The 20,154-nt window shown below is 41.2% G+C and overlaps 1 protein-coding gene across 1 annotated transcript; it reads right to left on the reverse strand.

Moving 5' to 3' along the window:
* Positions 1-12,231: 12,231 nt before the first annotated feature.
* LOC124262750 (peroxidasin-like) lies at positions 12,232-19,475 on the reverse strand. The gene is made up of 7 exons (XM_046697326.1): positions 19,337-19,475; positions 18,288-18,395; positions 17,779-17,871; positions 15,499-15,960; positions 14,826-15,024; positions 13,390-13,559; positions 12,232-12,352 (listed from the first exon to the last, which is right to left on the reverse strand). The coding sequence occupies exons 1-7, from the start codon at positions 19,458-19,460 to the stop codon at positions 12,258-12,260; spliced, it is 1,251 nt and encodes a 416-aa protein (XP_046553282.1). The 5' UTR covers positions 19,461-19,475; the 3' UTR covers positions 12,232-12,257.
* Between the last annotated feature and the right edge of the window lie 679 nt (positions 19,476-20,154).

The following is a 20,154-nucleotide window of genomic DNA, read 5'->3' on the forward strand; positions in this document are numbered from 1 at the left end:
ACACCAGAAATGGGCTTCACACATTGTATCCATGTGGGGAATCGAACCCGGTTCTTCGGCGTCACGAGCGAACGCTTTAACCACTAGGCTACCTCACCGCCCCACTTCATGAAAGAATTACAAACATACTGAAATATCTATATAGAAGTAAAATACTTCTATTTCATTTTACATGGCCTCCAATGTGAAATACAAACACAGATGGTCAGTTCGTAAAAAAAAAAATACGTAGGAATGTAATCACATCTTTAAGTGAAAAGAATAATACCATCTAATGCTTACATACATATGTCTAAGCCCTGCTATCAGTTGCGTTGATAAAGGGAAATATGATTGAAACCTCTTCATCCTGGACCCATCTGTGACTCTAGCCTGTATCACCCTGCTCTATATAAGTGGGTAATACCTACACCAGTCATCATTGCAGGTTTGGACGTGACACACACACGAACAAGGGGGAATTAAAATGTTTCTGATTCTGCTGATGTGTGCCGGGCTGGGGCTCGCGGAGGCCACGGGTAAGTTGTTTAGATTATTCTTAAGTTGTACACTGCATAGCGTAATGTACACAGAGCTCAATCAATCAGCTGTGTTACTCACCTGTTGACTATTGTCATTTGTCGTTATATCATTGTGGCTTTGTTGTTTACCTAAGTTAGCATCAGTTCTCATTCTGTGTTTATTGAAGCTAAATGTTTTAAAACCTGAAACAATATTTGAGGGTAATTTTATGATTTCTTAAACAAAATAATTTATTCGTTAATTTATAAGTTATTCGATTGTTGGTATTATCCAGCGAGTAGTTACACAATGTATGCTCTATTCGGAACTCTTCATAGCATTTATTCAATAAACCCGATCACAGGGTGTGAGGTTGTGATGTATTTAACTCGACTTCTTTGAAACGAAACGATATTACCGTAAATGTGATAATAAAAAAAGAAGGTGTTTTGCAGGAGCTACCCATGCATTTGAACATAAACGTTGCAGATATTTTCCACAAAGCGATGTCAGCTGTCGTAAGTTTGTCTTCAAGCTTCGGACACGCCATGATCACCTTAAGCGATGCGATTCATTTTAATTATCTGCTTCCTCAACAAACAACACATCTATGGCAAAAAATAGTTCATAATCAGGTTTCATAAAAGAAATTATTTTTTCAATATGAAGTTTATTACAAAAATAATTAAGGAGTATACTCTTTCGCACATCATAAAAAAACTGTATATGGTATAATAATGTCACAGTGAAATTCGTCACATATAACTTGATTCTTACAATTTGTCAATCTTCCATTTCCTATGTCTGTATTAGACCATCTGCCACTTTCAACCGGTAGTCTGTGATTACATGATGGCACCAAATGAGGTACTCGCAGCATTTAAACACTTAATTGTCATCTTTTACATTAAAGATTGAAACATCTAAAACACACCATTACATTCGTAAGTATCATCATTGATATCAGAATAATTAAACTTTAAAATCCTGTGACAAAATATCATTAACCCTTGAGAAAGGTTGAAAATCATTCGTTAAGTTAAAACAATGATGACATAATCAATTAAAGTTAATTCATCAAATAAAATAATTTCTTTAGCCAAATGATAAGAAATATTGTAATGAAAGCAGAGCCCATTGTACGATCATTAAAAGGTAAAATTTAATAATATATATACAAGTATAACCTGAACGTTGTGTTTGTTAATTCAGGATCAATGTGATTTTGTTTAAAACGTATCTCCACATGAGGTAGTCACTCTGTTGTTGTCCCTTGACATTCAGTACGAGTTACCGCCTACAAACTTCTCGAAAGCATAAATGTTACCCAGCATTCTCCTCCCAACTTTATGCGCCTGTGTATTATTTAGTACTGACTGACTGACTGAGTTTGGTTTTACGCCGCTTTTAGCAATATTCCAGCAACATCACGGCGGGGGACACCAGAATATTATTTAGTAACGTTTACAAGGGCAACTGTTTGTGTTCAGTTGCCAGCCAAATCGATGGGTATACCCCAGTCATGATACCATTTTAGATGCTGGAAATTATGTCAGTATCAGTTAATGAGTCCCTTTACTTCGAACTTCGAGACACGAGGTGTCTCAGACTTTCCGCCCTGGCTGGTCTTAGGTCCCAACATTACACTGGCTACGTGCCTCGCGACTCATCCCATGAGCTTTGAGCGGTTATGGAAGAAAATGCAGACTGTCTGTTGTTAACCTCGCGCAAGTCTGTTTTGTGTGAATAAGTCTGAGGTTTTAACATGTGACAAAATGACGATCCCTTTGTTTGCAGTATCATTGTGTTAAAGGGCCACTGCAATTTCCGTCGACTGGTTGTTGCTTTTGTTATATTTTTTCTCCAGTGAGTACCCGGATGATATCCCAGAATTCATGACTGGTTCGTTACCTCTGCTGCGCCACCCTCATGCGCAATTGATAGTATAAGTATAGACTGATAAACAAAGATGAAATCTTTTTTACTCGATATTCTTATGTTGATTTTGTTGTAAAATTATGTAGACTTTGATGAATAATTTGGTTTCTTATAGAAAAATATTCACTTGATAAAAATGCTGATTTTGATGTAAAATTTTGATTTCATAGTAATGTTGACTTTATAAAAATGTTAACGTAAATGGATGTAGAATTCGATTTGAGAGATAGTTTGACCTTGAAGTTGGTGAGAAGCCTGATATAATAGCATTGTTTTGAAAGTAAGGCTAACTAAGTACATGGGGAGTCTTGGGGAGATTAGTGAGCTTGGGTTCACTACTAGTCAATCTGAATGTTGTATTAAATGGCATTATTTTGATAACAAATGAAAACATTTTAAATTTAACCATCTACCAGACTGAGTGGTAATAAATTCACTCCTTCCATTCGTATACGTTTAGCGGACAGAGATCATTGAAAAAACAAACTGTATAGTGTGTATGAACAAGACAGTTTTACAGCTATAACTATATAGTACGTATGGACAAGACAGTGTTACATCTGTAACTATGTAGTACGTATGGACAAGAGAGTGTTACAGCTATAAGTATATAGTACGTATGGACAAGACAGTGTTACAGAAGTAGCTATATAGAGGGTATGGATAACACAGTGTTACAGCTGTAACTATACAGTACGTATGGACAAGACGGTGTTACGGCAGTAGCTATATAGTAGGTATGTACAAGTAGGGCTGCGCAATATAACCGGTGTATTTACCGGTTCAGACATTAAAACGATACGTATTGCGATACGCTGATCGAAAACCGGTATTTTGACATCCATACGGAAAACTTCATAATGCTCGGAAATCTTAGGATATTTCCGTTTTTTCATGGTGTGGTGATGGAGATGCAGATGATTGTGGCAGTTGTGGTAATGGTAATGGATTGTTAAGTTCGGTTTGAAGTGTTTCGCAATGTTTTGGATCTGAATGTTTTAAATATTTACTCATTAATTATCACTGAAATGTCCTGACCTGGTCGAGTTGCTGTCTGAAATCTGAGGGCTTGTTTTGAGAGTGGAGAAACTAGTTCAGACGAGTTACCACTGTTTTTGATGTTATACTGTTCTTTTCCTTGTTTCATTGTGCCAGATATTATTTAAATTTTGATTTTGTCATGATTAAAAGTTTTTAGTAAGCTTAATCAAGCATTGTGATTATGTTGTGTTTTTGCTATAACTTGTAGTACGTATGGACAAGACAGTGTTACAGCTGTAACAACGTAGTATGTGTGGCCAAGACAGTGTTACATCTGTAACTATATAGTACGTGTGTACAAGAGAGTGTTACAGCTTTAACTATATAGTACGTATGGACAAAAGAGTTACAGCTGTAACTATATAGTACGTATGTACAAGAGAGTGTTACAGCTGTAACTATATAGTACGTATGGACAAAAGAGTTACAGCTGTAACTATATAGTACGTATGTACAAGAGAGTGTTACAGCTGTAACTATATAGTACGTATGGACATAAGAGTGTTACAGTTGTAACTATACAGTACGTATGGGCATGAGAGCGTTACAGCTGTAACTATACAGTACGTATGGGCATGGGAGTGCTACAGCTGTAACTATACAGTACGTATGGGCATGACAGTGCTACAGCTGTAACTATACAGTACGTATGGGCATGAGAGTGTTACATCTGTAACTATATAGTACGTATTGACATGAGCGTGTTGCAGCTATAACTATATAATACGTATGGACATGAGTGTTACATCTGTAACTATACAGTACGTATGGACATGAGAGTGTTACAGCTGTGATTCACCTGACAGATAGAGATGACCTGCAGAGAGAACTGGAGTCGGTGGCGGATGGTGCACGCCAGTTCCAGAAGGGAAACAAGTTGGCTGGCATTCTGGCGAGGGAGCAGGCCCGCTTGAGTTTGAGAACTACCACGTATGTACACGCACAAATATCTGCTTGTCGTAGAATATGGAAGGTAGCATCCGTCTTACTATAATATTTAAAAAATGTACTATGTGAATGGGTAAAATCTGGCATCATAAAATAATGTAAAATGTGTGCTCCCTTTTATTTCATACAAACGAGGTGATGTCATTACAACGCTAACACACATATATTTGCTAATCGTAGGCCAGACACGTGTAGTATTTTGTCCCGCTTCTGTTCCGTCTTGATTATGCATAAATGTTTGTCAATATTACAATCGTGTTCGTTACCTCCTGATTATTCGTAACGGTTTGTCAATATCATAATCGTGTTCATTACGTCATCATTATGCTTTTAGGTTTGTCAATATTATACACATGATCGGGAGTTCACCGAGTGATCGGGATCTCACCGAGTGATAAACGTAGAGACTGCAACTTTCCGGGCTTTTCTCACACAAGAATCAGACACTTCGTTATTGTTCAAGGCGACGTTATCCAAACCCAATTCTAACCCAACATATTCACTCATCTGCAGCCTAGCTTATGGTTATCAACAACTTTCAGAGATTGTAAGGACACGTTCATCTACCGGCCTCTTGATGGCGTCTGTAACAACCTGAAACATCCAGGTTGGGGAGCACCTCTACAAGAGATGAGGAGGATCCTTGACCCAGCATATGATGACGGTACAGCTTTTTTTTTTCCATCTCCACCCTCAACCACAAGAGAGTAGGTGGGTGGGAAAAGTGGATAAAACATTCCGAAGTGTTTTTCACTGATTGTGTAACCAGTTTTTTATGAAAATAAAATTTATATCACTTTGCAGTAGTTATTATATTAAATTATAATGTAAATCGAGTCACTTCGCTTCGGGAATATTTTTATCACACCAGGGCGGAGAAAATTGAGGTGAGAAGTGTTTTTAATTATTATTTCACATCGAAATGAAAATCCAGCGAGGGCGGGAGATGAGAAACACGGAAACAAATACTGAGTGTGTGAGTTTAGTTTTACGCCGCACTCAGCAATATTCCAGCTATATGGCGGCAGTGAAACAAATACTGACAACCTTTACAACAGGCATGCTGAAGGGGTGGTGGGGTAGCCCAGCGGTTAAAGCGTTCGCTCGTTACGCCGAAGGCACGGGTTCGATTCCCCACTTGGGTACAATGTGTGAAGCCCATTTCTGGTGTCCCCCACTGTGACAAAAGTGGCGTAAAACCCAGCTCGCTCACACTCACTGAAGACCAATTCTGACCAGGAGCCTTACGGCGTCCGCCCGAGACTGGAAAACAAGGTTATCAAGTAAACATTGGGTTTTTTTCTCGCAGAGCACCACGTGATTACTCCTGGATAGAACTGGTCCCCAGTAACCCATGTGAATTCGTTAATTTGTCTCAGGTGACTCGTCTAATTGCATTTTATTGTGATCCGATAACGTGGATAGTTTCTTATGCGTGTAGTCATCGTTTCCTTTGCCAAGTTTCGATTATTTACTAACAATTAAAAAAATATCGCTCATAGCGGCGCAAAACAACATTGACCCACTTTTTTCAGACCACGCCAAACCCCGCGTGCATGGTGAGGATGACGGTTTCCTCCCCAGCGCCAGGAAGGTTAGCGTCGACTGCTTCCCTTATGACAGCAAGGATACAGAGGACAGGCCCTTCTCCCAGATGGTCATGCAGTGGGGGCAGTTCCTGGACCACGACATCACGGGGACGCCTGGGACTGGAGGTGATTTTTCTCTTCTTTGTCTTCATCCCTTCTACTTTCGTGTTCATATACTTCGGGAAAACGCAATTGTGCTTCAAATAGGTTTAGTCTGAACTTAAGTAACGCATCGTTTCCATACATATTTATGATGATAGACTTTAATATCTTGATGCACATTTAGACGTCTGTTTTCATGCCCTGTGCACAGTTCGGGGTGAGTGAGTGAGTATGGTTTAACGCCGTTTTTAGCAATATTCCAGCAATATCACGGCTGGGGACACCAGAAATGGGCTTCACACATTTACCCATGTGGAGAATCGAACCCGGGTCTTCGGCGTGACGAGCGAACGCTTTAGCCTCTAGGCTACGCCACCGCTAGCACACAGGCTTTTTGCGCGCTTGTTCAAGTACTGTCACTGTTGTCGGTGATTATGGTCCCAATGTAACTTCAGTTGTGACTGTAGTCAGTGATTATGGTCCCAATGTGACATGAATTGTCACTGTTGTCAGTGAGTGAGTATGGTTTTACGCCGCTTTTAGCTATATTTCAGCAATATCACGGCGGGGACACCAGGAATGGGCTTCGCACATTGTACCCATGTGGGGAATCGAACCCGGGTCTTGGGCGTGACGAGCGAACGCTTAACCGCCCCGAATAAGTCCTGATGTAACGACTGTGTGTGTTCTTCCAGCTTCTGACTGCTGCGCCGACATGGACAAGGACGGACTGCACCCCGACTTCGACACTAAGTAAGTGAGGTGATACCACCAGCATCAACTCAGATCTGGGGGGGGTGATGTTCGCCTCCATCAATATGAGCTAACAGCAAGAGGAAACATGGGTCCCATACACTCGCACTATAAACAAAAACAGTTTTACTTTTGGTCTTAATGACAACATTATCCCACAGTGGTGAAAGTCACTGGTTTAATATCTTGTCCAGATAATGTTAATGTCATCTCTTGTTTTAGCTTTCACGAACGCCAAAAGGTCCATTACTTCTTAACAGGGCCGTTTTTCGAGAGTTTAGTATAGTCTCTTGTTGGTGAATATGTGACTATTTGGGCGGTTGGTTTCTTAAAGCGTTGGCTCGTCACGACAACATGGGCAGTATACGTGAAGCCCATTTCTGGTGTCCCCGTGTGTCCCCCTGTGAGTGTCGTTTTACGCCGCTTTTAGCACTATTCCAGCAATATCAAGGCGGGGGGACACCGGGGATAGGCTTCACACATTGCACCCATGTGGGGAATCGAACCCGGCGTGACGAGGTTTAACCACTAGACTACACCACCGCCCCTGGTTCTAAATATATGTATTTTACTATGTTTTCAGCGGTCCCTGTTTCCCAATTCAAATACCAACAGGTGATCGCAAATTTGTAAAATGCATGGGCTTCAGCCGATCTCTACCAGCTCATCCTACGGCAGGTAAGAACAATCACTGATGAATATGAATAAGAAACGCCAGAGAACAACCAGTCTTGATTATCCCATAAAACAATGAGTATGTATGGTTTTACGCATCCTCGATAATCCCCAGGGTATACGTTCCGATAAATCTCCACTATACTGTGGGTGCATTTACGGCTCGAGCCGATGATTTTATTACCTCCCTTGGTTGGCTTTTTATCCAATCAGGTGTCTACGCTGGGAAGTTGAGCGATGGGTTTTACGCCGCTTTTAGCAATATTCCAGCAATATCACGGCGGGGGACACCAGAAATGGGCTTCACACATTTTACCCATGTGGGGAATAGAACCCGGGTCTTCGTCGTGACGAGCAAACGCTTTAACCCCTAGGCTACCCCACCTCCCCAACCCCCATAAAACAGATTCCAGTTTAGCGGTGAAAATTTTAAATGGATCACTCACAATCAGCTATGACACAAGGTGTTCGCAAATAGTGTAGCTTTGTCCTATCTTGTCGGTAACACCCGCCACTAGGCATCCGCATTAAGTGTTTGTCTCCTGACGTCGCACAGCACTACTGCCTTGCAACGGTCAGGTATAAACATCTTGACAATCAGTTGTGTTTGTTGTTTAACGCTGCACTCAGCAATATGCCATTTAAATAATCGAGTCTAAAACAAACAATCCAGTGATCAACAGAAAGAGCATCGATCTACGCAACTGGGATTTGATACGAGCGAGCCTGACCACCCGATCCCGTTAGTCGCCTCTTACGACAAGCATGGGGTGAAGACCAATTGTAACCCGGATCTTCACGGGTATTGACAATCCAGTGACCGATAGCGCTTTCATTGATTTGATTCACGTCTTCTGTGTATTAAGCGATCAACTATTTAGGAGTAAAAAATGTTTGCCAAATATGTTCATTTAGGAGCAAATCTTCAGAGCAAACTCAAAGACATTCACTGAATACATGCTCATTTTGTTGTGACTCAGTATCGACACGTTTGTGACATTCGGATTAGATCTGTGTCTCACGTCGAACTTTTTTTTGCTGCTGTCATTACAATTGTGTAGATGAAATATTTCCTGATGAGAATAATACAAAACCAATGAGCAAAGTGTTTTTGTCGCTTATACATTCGTTTACCACACGACTGAAGAAACCAGAAAATGTCTGGACACATTTCGCTGAGGCGAACAAATATCGCCACACACCATCCCTATATGCCCATTCCCAGTCCATAACTCAGCCTTATATTATACATGATGATACTCTTAGTGACACCCATTAATATCCAGCTCTCGGGAATGGTTTGTGTTAACTAGAGTTTAGTGTTAAGAATATTTAGTATTGAATTGTATGTAGGTCACTACAGATTGTTTACAGCTGCTCTGATCAATTATAATGGCAATTGTAAGTCGTTACCTGTCATGAATTGAGTGAAATCAATATGTACACATTCGTCCGACGCATTTAATCCAACACGCGTCAGTCATCAAACCGAATAGTCCCGGGTTAGAATTGATCTTCAGTACCCCATGCCTGTCGTCAGAGGCGACTAACGAAATCAGATGGTGTCATCGTATCCAAATGGCCTAGTTCGATGCTGATGATGTCAATCACTGGGTTGTTGAGCCCAGAATTCCTCTTCAGCAACCCATGCTTGTCGTAAGAGGCGACTAACGGGTTGACATCGTATCCCAGTTGCGTAGATTAATGCTCTTGATGTTGATCACTGGATTGTCTGGATCAAACTCGATTATACATACAGTCGAGCACCGTTGTGTCGAACATTGATAACTCGATATCTCGGTTGTCTCCATATAACATCTCGGTCCCGGCAAAATCTTTCATAATTTATCATTATTGAAGCTCTTTTAACTCGATACGGATGTCTCGATATTTCGGATATCTCGATATAATCTCTGGTCCCAACAAGCAAAATGACCCTTTTTACTTGATATTTGCAAAGAAACTCGATATTCACCTACCTTTCATGGGCAAGTATCCCTCTGAACGGTGTCGTACCGGGAAGACGAAAATTTATTTTTCATATGTCCCGGGAAGGCTGAAATGTATATTTCGGACTTCCCGGGAGAGCTAATTTCCAAGGGAGTAGGGGAGTACCGCCAAAGCTAAAGATACGGTGCCGGGAAGCATAATCCATGTCGGGAATAGATAGATTTCTTTTTAAAACAGTGCAATAGTAGAGTGTTTAGCTTCTTCGCTTGTTTACAAATTTATTTAAGTGGCGTTTGTATTTCAGATGAATTTGCAAATATGTATTTCGAAAAAAATCGAGAAGCATCACGCTTTTAGCCTTCCCGGCCATGAACCCTCTGAACTGAGGTTGTTTCCACACGTTTACACACGGTGCGGCATGAATCAAAGGGATGCGGTAGTGTAAGCTAATTAGGGCTAACTGAGTTAGCCGTGTGGCGTTAAACAACAAACCGTTAACCAAAGTGAGGAGTTGAAGGAGATTACCATGATGTCACTGTGAACATTATTTCATTTACACCGCCTGTCGGTTTTATATGGTAGGAACTGTCTTAGTGATGCAGTTCGCTGACGGTCATTACTGAAACCCAGGAAGCACGGTTATGGGTCTAGAAACACAAGCAGCGCCACCAGGATTCGAACTCACGATATGTTCACGCCCCGTCCAAGGGACACAACTCTTCACAGCGAATTGCAGCGGCACCGGGCCGTCCTAGCCTCCGAACATGACATACGTTTAACAACGGATATATCAACTAATATTAACTCTATATCGGCAACACACTGGGTCGAATACTTCGAAAAAGTAATGAATATAAGTCATGAGAATACGGATCAAGACCATGTGAGAGAAGCCAGTAAATTTCTTGAACATCACGATGAACATAATTGCTGTGCGTGCAATAATGATACCATTAATAATACTCTGAACTGTTGATGCCGTTGACAAACTGAAGGACGGTAAAGCTCCTGGTCATGTGACTCCAGAAATGATAAAATGTTGTAAAACTGAACTATTACCATTTTTTATGCATTGTTTAATACTATTCTGAACAGTGGCAATTTCCCTATAGAACGGAGATTAATAATTATAGAGGCATGACGCTTAGTGATGTCATGGGGAAATTATTTACGTTTATATTAAACAAGAGGTCGACAAGTTTGTGTTATCAGTATGACAAGATTCTTGAGTCTAAGGCTGGGTTCCGTGCTGGATATAGCACTGTTGATAATATTTTCAGTTTACAGTGTCTGGTCCAAAAGTATCTCTCGAAAAACTAATGGTCGTTTTGATTGTTTATTTGTTGATTTCAGAAAAGCATTTGATTCCATTAATCGTAAATTATTGTGGTTCTCAGTTTTAAATAAAGGTATTCATGGTAAAATATTTACAGTATTATTGGACATATACTCTAAAGTTAAATCTGCTGTTTTTAATCTTTCAAATGGTTCCATATCTCATTATTTTGATACTTTAAGTGGTGTAAAACAGGGGTGTATTTTAAGTTCTCTCTTTTTGTTGTTGAGCTGGAAACTATGTTACAGGAATCGAATGTCCGAGGTATATTTGTTGGTCAAGAGTTTCGTGATATTTCATCTTTATTTTATGCTGATGATCTGTGTTTGTTTGATGATAGTGTGATTGGTCTAAAGAGGAAAATAGATGTATTGGAGCAGTTTAGTATCAAATGGAGCTTGGATGTCAATTTAGATAAGACTGAAAGTTTAGTTTTTAGAAATGGTGGCAAGTTAAGGTTTTCTGAAAATGGATGTTTGTCAATAAAATTATGAAGACATCGACCTATTATAATTATCTTGGGTTGACGTTTTCTAACAGGTTATGTTGGGTGCTCTAAAGGATCGCGAATACAGAAGGCTTTTATTTTTGCTAAGATCTGGGGAATTGCCATTAATGATAAACGTTGGTAGACGTTACGGTGTTATTCGCGATGAACGATTTTGTAATTTATGTATGAATGGATGTATAGAAGATGAATACCATTTTCTGTTAATATGTAAAGTTTATTCCATTTTAAGACAAAGTATATTCCTGAAAATTTGTGGAAACATCCTTCTATTTATAAATTACTATGTTATTAAGTTGTGATAAAATGAATATCCTAATTAACCTAGCAAAATTTGTAAAAGACGCTTTAAGGTTAAGAAGTTTTTAAAAGGTGTATCTAACCATTTTGTCACTATCATTATTATTTTGTGAGTTTTTGTATTGGGCCTATGGCCTTTATACGGAATAAAATTTTGGGTTTGAATACGTTTACGGGCACAACGCATGATATTTAAAGCAAATGGGTTGTGACAGGTTTCCGTGTGATCCATGTGAAGGATTTATGATCCATGTAAAGGTTTTATAAATCTTGTCAAAGAAATCCGTTGTATCATTCCAACAACACAAGAAACTAGGTACAACGTCCTCCTATCCCATGCTTGTCGGAAGAATGATGAGAACTGTGCTGTAACAATGTGGAGTTTGATGATTGTGTGTTATCGTCTCTGACCGTGTAGATGTATGCTCATACTGTCAACTTTTCGTTTACCTGATGACAACGTAGGAAGAAAACCAATTACTCACTCACATTAAAACCACATTGTGTACATTTACTAACAATTACAGAGAAATAATGTCATATAAATTCTGGAAGAATTACGCTCTCAGGCAACCCAGCACCTATACCTACATCCCTTATATTGGACATTGTTCTCTCACCGCTTAAAGACATCACGTGGAAGGACTTTGACGTTGCTGTTGTCGCAGATGACACGTGCTAACGACGTCCTCCGTATCTCAGTTAACTGCGCTAAAATGATAATAACAATAAGAATAAGAAGATGAATGTCAGTGTGTATTTATATTGGGCTAACTTCCACATATCATACAGTGTTGCATTATTACTCCAGTCAATGGCCAAGTCTGCCTGTGAGGCGCTAGGTACTTAACAGTCCTATGACCATCTCATCCCACCGGGTACCCATTCACTGCTGGGTGATCAGATCCAATTTTGAACAAAGTCACCTTTGTTGTTCAAGTGATTTGTGACCTGTGCTCTTTCCACAGAACCACAAACCAGCACACTACAGTTAGTGAATCAGTTGGATTAAATTAAATTCCACTTTCAGTTCAAACCTGTGCAAAAACCAGACCATTTACTGATAGTCCTCAACAGATTGCAAAAGAACAAATCTCGCAGGTTTCACAGTCAGTGGTGAGCCAGACCACTGTCGTTCTTAGCTTGGTTGGTTTCTTGTTTTACGCCGCACTCAGCAATATTCCAGCTATATTGCGGTGATCTGTAAATAATCAAGACTGGTCCAGACAATCCAGTGATCAACAGCACGAACATCGATCTACGCAATTGGGTTACGATAACACGTGTCAACCACGTCAGCGAGCCTGACCACTCGATCCCGTTAGTCGCCTCTTACGACAAGCGTAGGTTGCTGAAGACCAATTCTAACCCGGATCTTCACGGCTACGTGTTTAGGAAACGGGTCATCATCCCTTTATAGGTTGTATTCAGCCTCCAGTCAGATACAACTAGTGAGATGTCCCCTACAAGAGCTTAGCCGTACCGCCGGGCAGAACAACAATAAAAATGTCGGCCTTGAACAGTTTTCACGTTCTACTCTATGGGTCATCTTCATATTGCAGGAAAGCCCTTGATGCCGGTCTTTGAGGACGTTGCGTATTTTAGGGAAACAAACAAAACCTAATGTTATAAAACATTCAAGGAAGACTACTTTCCCCAACAGAGACGCTTTCAATATCAATTGTTGGAACATATTAGCAGAGTCCACTATCGATGTTCTGTACATTACTGGCAAACTAAACTCCTACCTGCAGTGAAGATCCGTTCTTTGTCAGCTCTCTCATACCAGAATCGATCCCCCAAGCGTAAGTTTTCAAACTGTTTAGCCAGTATAAAGCCAAATGTTGGTCCCAACAGTCCTCGCTTTACCGGCTTCTCCCTCAAACCGCCCACGAACAAATCCACATCGTTCACGCAACTACAATCAAAACATGGAAAGGAAACTTGATACGAAGTGGCAGATTTTTTACAACTGTTTAAGTGAGGAAGAACTTTGAGGTAAAACGGAATCGCTATTCACAGCTAGACACTTGTTTCAGGATGACGTTTGAACTAGAAACGTCTTTTCATTACACGCGAAAGAGGCTGTCCGTTGTCTTTTCCTGGAATCATCAAAACCAGTAAAATACCGCATTGCTTTAGCTTTAATTAATTAATAAATAAATAAATAAATAAATAAATAAATAAATTCTGCTTATGTTGCTTTGCGTCATGTCCAAAAAGTCAAAATGTTTCATGACAGGAACCTATTTTAGAAAAGAATGTTCTATGCGCGTCTACCATATGTACTCCTGGTCTGATATGATGACACATCCGTGTTTTTTACTACTCACGCATAACACGTATAACATCCTACTGCAGTACCACGTGTTGTCCAAAGCATTATTATTATAATTGTTTGACCCTAAATGTTATCTGACCGTACTCATTGGAACTGGGAAACGGCAACAGTCAAGAAACTGATAAGGAAGTATATTATACGATCATGGACTGTAACAGGTGGACTATCAATCTGATGTGAGTGAGTGAGGTTTTACGCCGCTTTTAGCAATATTCCACCAATTTGCGACGGGCCTTTACCTATTGCACCCATCTGGGGAATCGAACCGGGGTCTTCTGTGTGACAACTAGGCTACCCCGCTGCACATCAGTGTGATGTACCATACCTCGGTGAAGGTCACCCAGATCATAAACACCTGGTACCTGCATCCCCAACATTAAGCTGACAACTATACTAATACTGGCAAACAAGGATAAGTTAAGCACCGACCTGACAACTGACCCGTATTACCATGTATGAGTGCCGCCAACTGGCGCTTGCCATTGTTAGCGAAGGGGCCCCAGGTTGTCCGCGATCAAGTGTAGTGCGACTTGCTACACTGGCGTGAGTCTTACGAGCAAGGCGTGTGCTACGCACAGAATCAATTTCATCGTCATGTAATGCACGTGCACTAGCCTACATCTGCTCTACCTTTCACAAACCAAATGGGTTTGCTCATTGTCGTGCACCGCCTACTTCTCGTTAACGCGTTCTCTGCGCCGGGCCAACTTATCCTTGTTTCCCAGTAATCAACGTTTTGTTTGTGGAATTCTGTTTCTAATAAACATAGTCATATTATTGGCATACAACTGCTCAAAGTTGAGTTGCGCTCAACCCACTTTGACATGGTAAGTATGTACTTACCTATACAGATCCAAGGCACATTTTGGTACCGTGAGATCATCACTAAATAGTTTCTTCACAGCAGGGACCTTTGATATGTGGTTAACGAAGTCCAAGTATGGAGGCAATCCGTGGTCTCGTCCTCTTTGAATGTTCAACGATACAAGATCGAAACCTATACCCGACTCAACCGTGTTTTCAAACAGGTGATCGACGATGCCTGTAATATAACGTACAACATACGTACGCACGCACGCACGTACATACAGACAGACCTTGTGCTCAATCAGGGAATCGAACAAGTCAGAGTCATACTCGTTCTCGTGTGTTTAACCACAGAGGGATTCGTTTACGCCCACTTGCACAAAGCGTTCTTAGAATTACGTCTATCTTAAGCATGTGTTAGTGAATGGGAGTTACGATCAAGATCGTAAGTTACGCTAAGATCGCTTTGTAAAAAATCGGACCCTGCATCGTTGTGTGATGTTGACCCACATTATGCTAAAACACGTTGATTGATATCCTTAAGTCTGTGTTAGTGAATGGGAGTTACGATCATCGTAACGTTAAGATTGCTTTGTGAAATCGTGCTTTGCATTGTTGCGTGATGTCCATCCGCATTAAGCTAAAACACGTTGACTGATATAACCGAAATACCGTTCTAAGCGGCATGGAGACCGAGTCTATCACTCACCTTGAGTAAACGCTTTGTCGGTTGCCTGACTGCTCCAAGTCATTAGTCCATCGAGAACGTCATCGTAGCCATTGGTCACAAACGAGGTGTCAAAGAACATCTTTCGTATCTCCACTTTTCTTCTGCCCTTTACAGCGTATTCTCTAGCAAGCTGAGAGTGACCAAACCTGAACGCCGCTGCCGCAAAACTGTTGAAGATGCCGGGGTTTACAGAGGCGTTGTACTGGTACTTGCCGGACAGGTCAAAGAGTTTGTACATTTCGCCGAGAACATGTGGGAGCCAGGCTTTGTAGGTGATGTGCTGCATACTAGCAATGACGATTTGACGTGCTTCCTGAAACAGTGTCTCGTCGTTCCATTTACGGTTCACAGTGGACAGCCTCTTCGCAATTCGATTGTGTTCTCGCATCCAGACTGTGTGCATGGAAGTCAGGCCAGGGAACTCGTTCACTCGAACATCACCTGAATCGTGTAATTCCAGAATGATACGTTTCGCTTCTTTCGTAGAGATATGGTTCGCTCGTCACGCCGAAGGACCGGGTTCGATTCCCCACATCGGTACAATGTGTGAAGCCTATTTCTGGTGTCCCCCGCCGTGGTATTGCTAAATATTGCTAACAGCGGCGTAAAACTAAACTCACTCACTCACTCGTAGAAATATGTGTGAGTGAGTGAGTTGAGCTTTATGTAACTAGGCTGTTGACACTGCTTTTAGCCATATTCCAGCAATATCTCGGCGGTGGACACCAGAAATGGGCTTCACGCATTGTACCCATATAGTGATCGAATGCGGGTCTTCGGCGTAATGTATGTGGTGTGATGACCATATCTCGGTGAAGTTCACCTACATCTTAAACACCTAGTATCTGAATCCCCTTCTATAACTGACCGGAGGTTAAAACTACATTTGATCAATGATTACTCAAGAAGTAGGATATATCAAGGGCAATACATTCAAAGAAACATTACACAGTGTCAGATCACCTGTAATGACCATAACCAATCCTGTACCGATACTGGCAGGAAATGGTACCCACAATATCAGATTGTAATACAACCTGTAATGACCATAACCAATCCTGTACCGATACTGTCGGGGAATGATACCCGTAATACCAGATTGTAATATCACGTGTAATGACCATACCAGATTGTAATATCACCTGTAATGACCATAACCAATCTTGTTTCGATACTGGCGGGGAACGGTACCCGTAATACCAGATTGCAATACCACCTGTAATGACCATCCGATACTGGTGGGGAACGGTACCCGTAATACCAGATTGTAATATCACCTGTAATGACCATAACCAATCCTGTTCCGATACTGGTGGGGAACGGTACCCGTAATACCAGATTGTAATATCACCTGTAATGACCATAACCAATCCTGTTTCGATACTGGCGGGGAACGGTACCCGTAATACCAGATTGTAATATCACCTGTAATGACCATAACCAATCCTGTTCCGATACTGGCGGGGAACGGTACCCGTAATACCAGATTGTAATACAACCTGTAATGACCATAACCAATCCTGTTCCGATACTGGCGGGGAACGGTACCCGTAATACCAGATTGTAATACAACCTGTAATGACCATAACCAATCCTGTTCCGATACTGGTGGGGAACGGTACCCGTAATACCAGATTGTAATACCACCTGTAATGACCATAACCAATCCTGTTCCGATACTGGTGGGGAACGGTACCCGTAATACCAGATTGTAATACCACCTGTAATGACCATAACCAATCCTGTTCCGATACTGGCGGGGAACGGTACCCGTAATACCAGATTGTAATACCACCTGTAATGACCATAACCAATCCTGTTCCGATACTGGCGGGGAACGGTACCCGTAATACCAGATTGTAATACAACCTGTAATGACCATAACCAATCCTGTTCCGATACTGGTGGGGAACGGTACCCGTAATACCAGATTGTAATACAACCTGTAATGACCATAACCAATCCTGTTTCGATACTGGCGGGGAACGGTACCCGTAATACCAGATTGTAATACAACCTGTAATGACCATAACCAATCCTGTTCCGATACTGGTGGGGAACGGTACCCGTAATACCAGATTGTAATACAACCTGTAATGACCATAACCAATCCTGTTTCGATACTGGCGGGGAACGGTACCCGTAATACCAGATTGTAATACCACCTGTAATGGCCATAACCAATCCTGTTCCGATACTGGCGAGGAACGGTACCCGTAATACCAGATTGTAATACCACCTGTAATGACCACAGTTTACCAGCATCAAAGCAGGAATGTCCAGGACCCTTCAAACAGGTGGTTGCGTTTGTAATAGGGAGGCGCTGGCCATTCTTCGTAGACGCCAGTTGTCCTGGAGACAGAATCATTAATGTGAGTGAGTGAATTTAGTTTTAAGCCGCTTTTAGCAATATTCCAGCAATATCACGGCGGGGACATCAGGAATGGGCTTCACATATTGTACCCATGCTTGGAATCGAACCCGGTTCTTCGGTATGACGAACGAACGCTTTTACCACTAGGCTATCCTACCGCAGAATTATGGAACTATTAAATGAGTGAAATGACACGAATCACCAGTTTTGGTCATGTAGGAGCTTGTGGATATAGTGGTTTCTATCCTCTGTATTACCCTGCGACGACTGACGTTCCAGCGTTATATTTATCAAGCATATACCGTGTGCAGTATATATTTACCCGAACCGCGTTTGTAGACTTTACGATAATAATGCTTTATTGTTACGTAAATTACAGCATATATTTACGCACCTAATTTGAGGGTTCGGAGTTTGAGCGCCTCTTCTTTGGAACCCCCGTAGACGTTGCTGCCGTCGATGTAGGCGGTGAGGGAGTTCAGCTGTTCTCGGTGACAGCTCTCTGTTAGCAGACACAATTTTTAACATGTATTTTTTCAGTAAAAGAGTCACAGCAATACTGTCAATGGCAAATGAAGTTGTAAGACTATTGAATGAAATCGATACGCAATCGATCTTTGGAATATTATTAAAATATTGATAATCATATCAACAGGTCTGTAAAGTTTGTGCATTTTTTTTAACATAAATCGTCAGACAGAACAAAACATACACCACACTAAATCATGACTAAAATGAAACAAACAACAAATTGTTATTTATTTGATTGTTATGTATTTCATACGGCTGTCACAGTGGTATTGTGGTCATTAAGTATAAGGGGCGGATCCAGAAGGACTCCCCAAAAAAAAAAAAATAAATAAAAAAAAAAAATATAAATGAAAAAAAAATAAATAAATACACATTCCTGGATCCGGCCCTGAGTTTATGATGTTCCAATAAGTGTTTTCCCGTTTTGGTTACGCTTATAATTGTTTATTAAATTCCAGTTTTCAAGTGTATGCGTTCTTTCACCCTGCAATTAATATGCATTAATAACGTTGATATGTATGTGCATCTTTGTAGGGAGGAATCGATCTATGAACTATGTAGCTTGGGCAGCATACATTATGTCAATCTGAGCACCATCACTTATTTGCTAATCTTTTGTGCGTACGTGTTAATATACTTCCTTCGTCTGACATTTTCGTCGGACATCTCGACTCTTCTTTCTACCATTTCCACACATGGGTGAAGAGCAATGCAACACAAGTTACCACAGAGACCGGGTCTGTTGACATTCCAGTGATCATTATCAATCTTCGCATTTGGGGCATGATGACATGTGTCAACCAAGTCAGCAAACCTGACAACCCGATCCCGTTGCTGAAGACCAATTCTAAACCCGGATCTCCACGAGTGATCATATCAACATTCATATATAAGGTGACAGTGTTCACCTACCTGACGTGGTCTCCAGAGGCATCGACCGGCTGAACTCCATGCAGTTCTTGAACTGTCTGTCTCCTGCTGGTATAAGGATGGGGAAACAGGGGCCACTGAAATCATGAACGTTGTTGCAGAACATACAACTACGACTCGTACAAGGACTGGAATTGTGAGGCCGTCTTTACGCAGAGGACATTCCGTCGGTTATCTCTGTTCAACAACATGCCAGATCAGTATGGGAGGCAAGCACTAAATAAAGCAATGTGGAGATTTTGACTACATGATTCTGATTAAACAAGGCATTAAAGAATGAAGACCAGCAGATCCTGGCGGGACCAGGACTCGCAGCTTGGTGAGTGAGTGAGTTTAGTTTTACGCCGCACTCAGCAATATTCCAGCTATATGGCGGCGGTCTGTAAATAATCGAGTCTGGACCAGACAATCCAGTGATCAACAGCATGAGCATCGAACTGCGCATTTGGGAACCGATGACATGTGTCAACCAAGTCAGCGAAACTGACCACCCGATCCCGTTAGTCGCCTCTTACGACAAGATAGTCGCCTTTTATGGCAAGCACATGGGTTGCTGAAGACCTATTCTACCCCGGATCTTCACGGGTCCGCAGCTTGGACTGCCTTATCATTGCGAGCTATAATTGAAAATAAATGTCCATGATTTCCTTCAGCTAAAGATTTACCAATTGATACTGGTTTTATTGTGTTGTGTCTTAAATTGAAACACGTAATTGAGCTTCTTCGTCCACATAACCCAAAGAGCGCATGTTCCTGCTTTTAATAAGTATTAAAGAAATTAAGGAAAGATATAAAATGTA

Source organism: Haliotis rubra, unplaced genomic scaffold (assembly GCF_003918875.1).
Source record: "Haliotis rubra isolate DU_JTF1 unplaced genomic scaffold, ASM391887v1 Scf10, whole genome shotgun sequence".
Classification (NCBI taxonomy): domain Eukaryota; kingdom Metazoa; phylum Mollusca; class Gastropoda; order Lepetellida; family Haliotidae; genus Haliotis; species Haliotis rubra.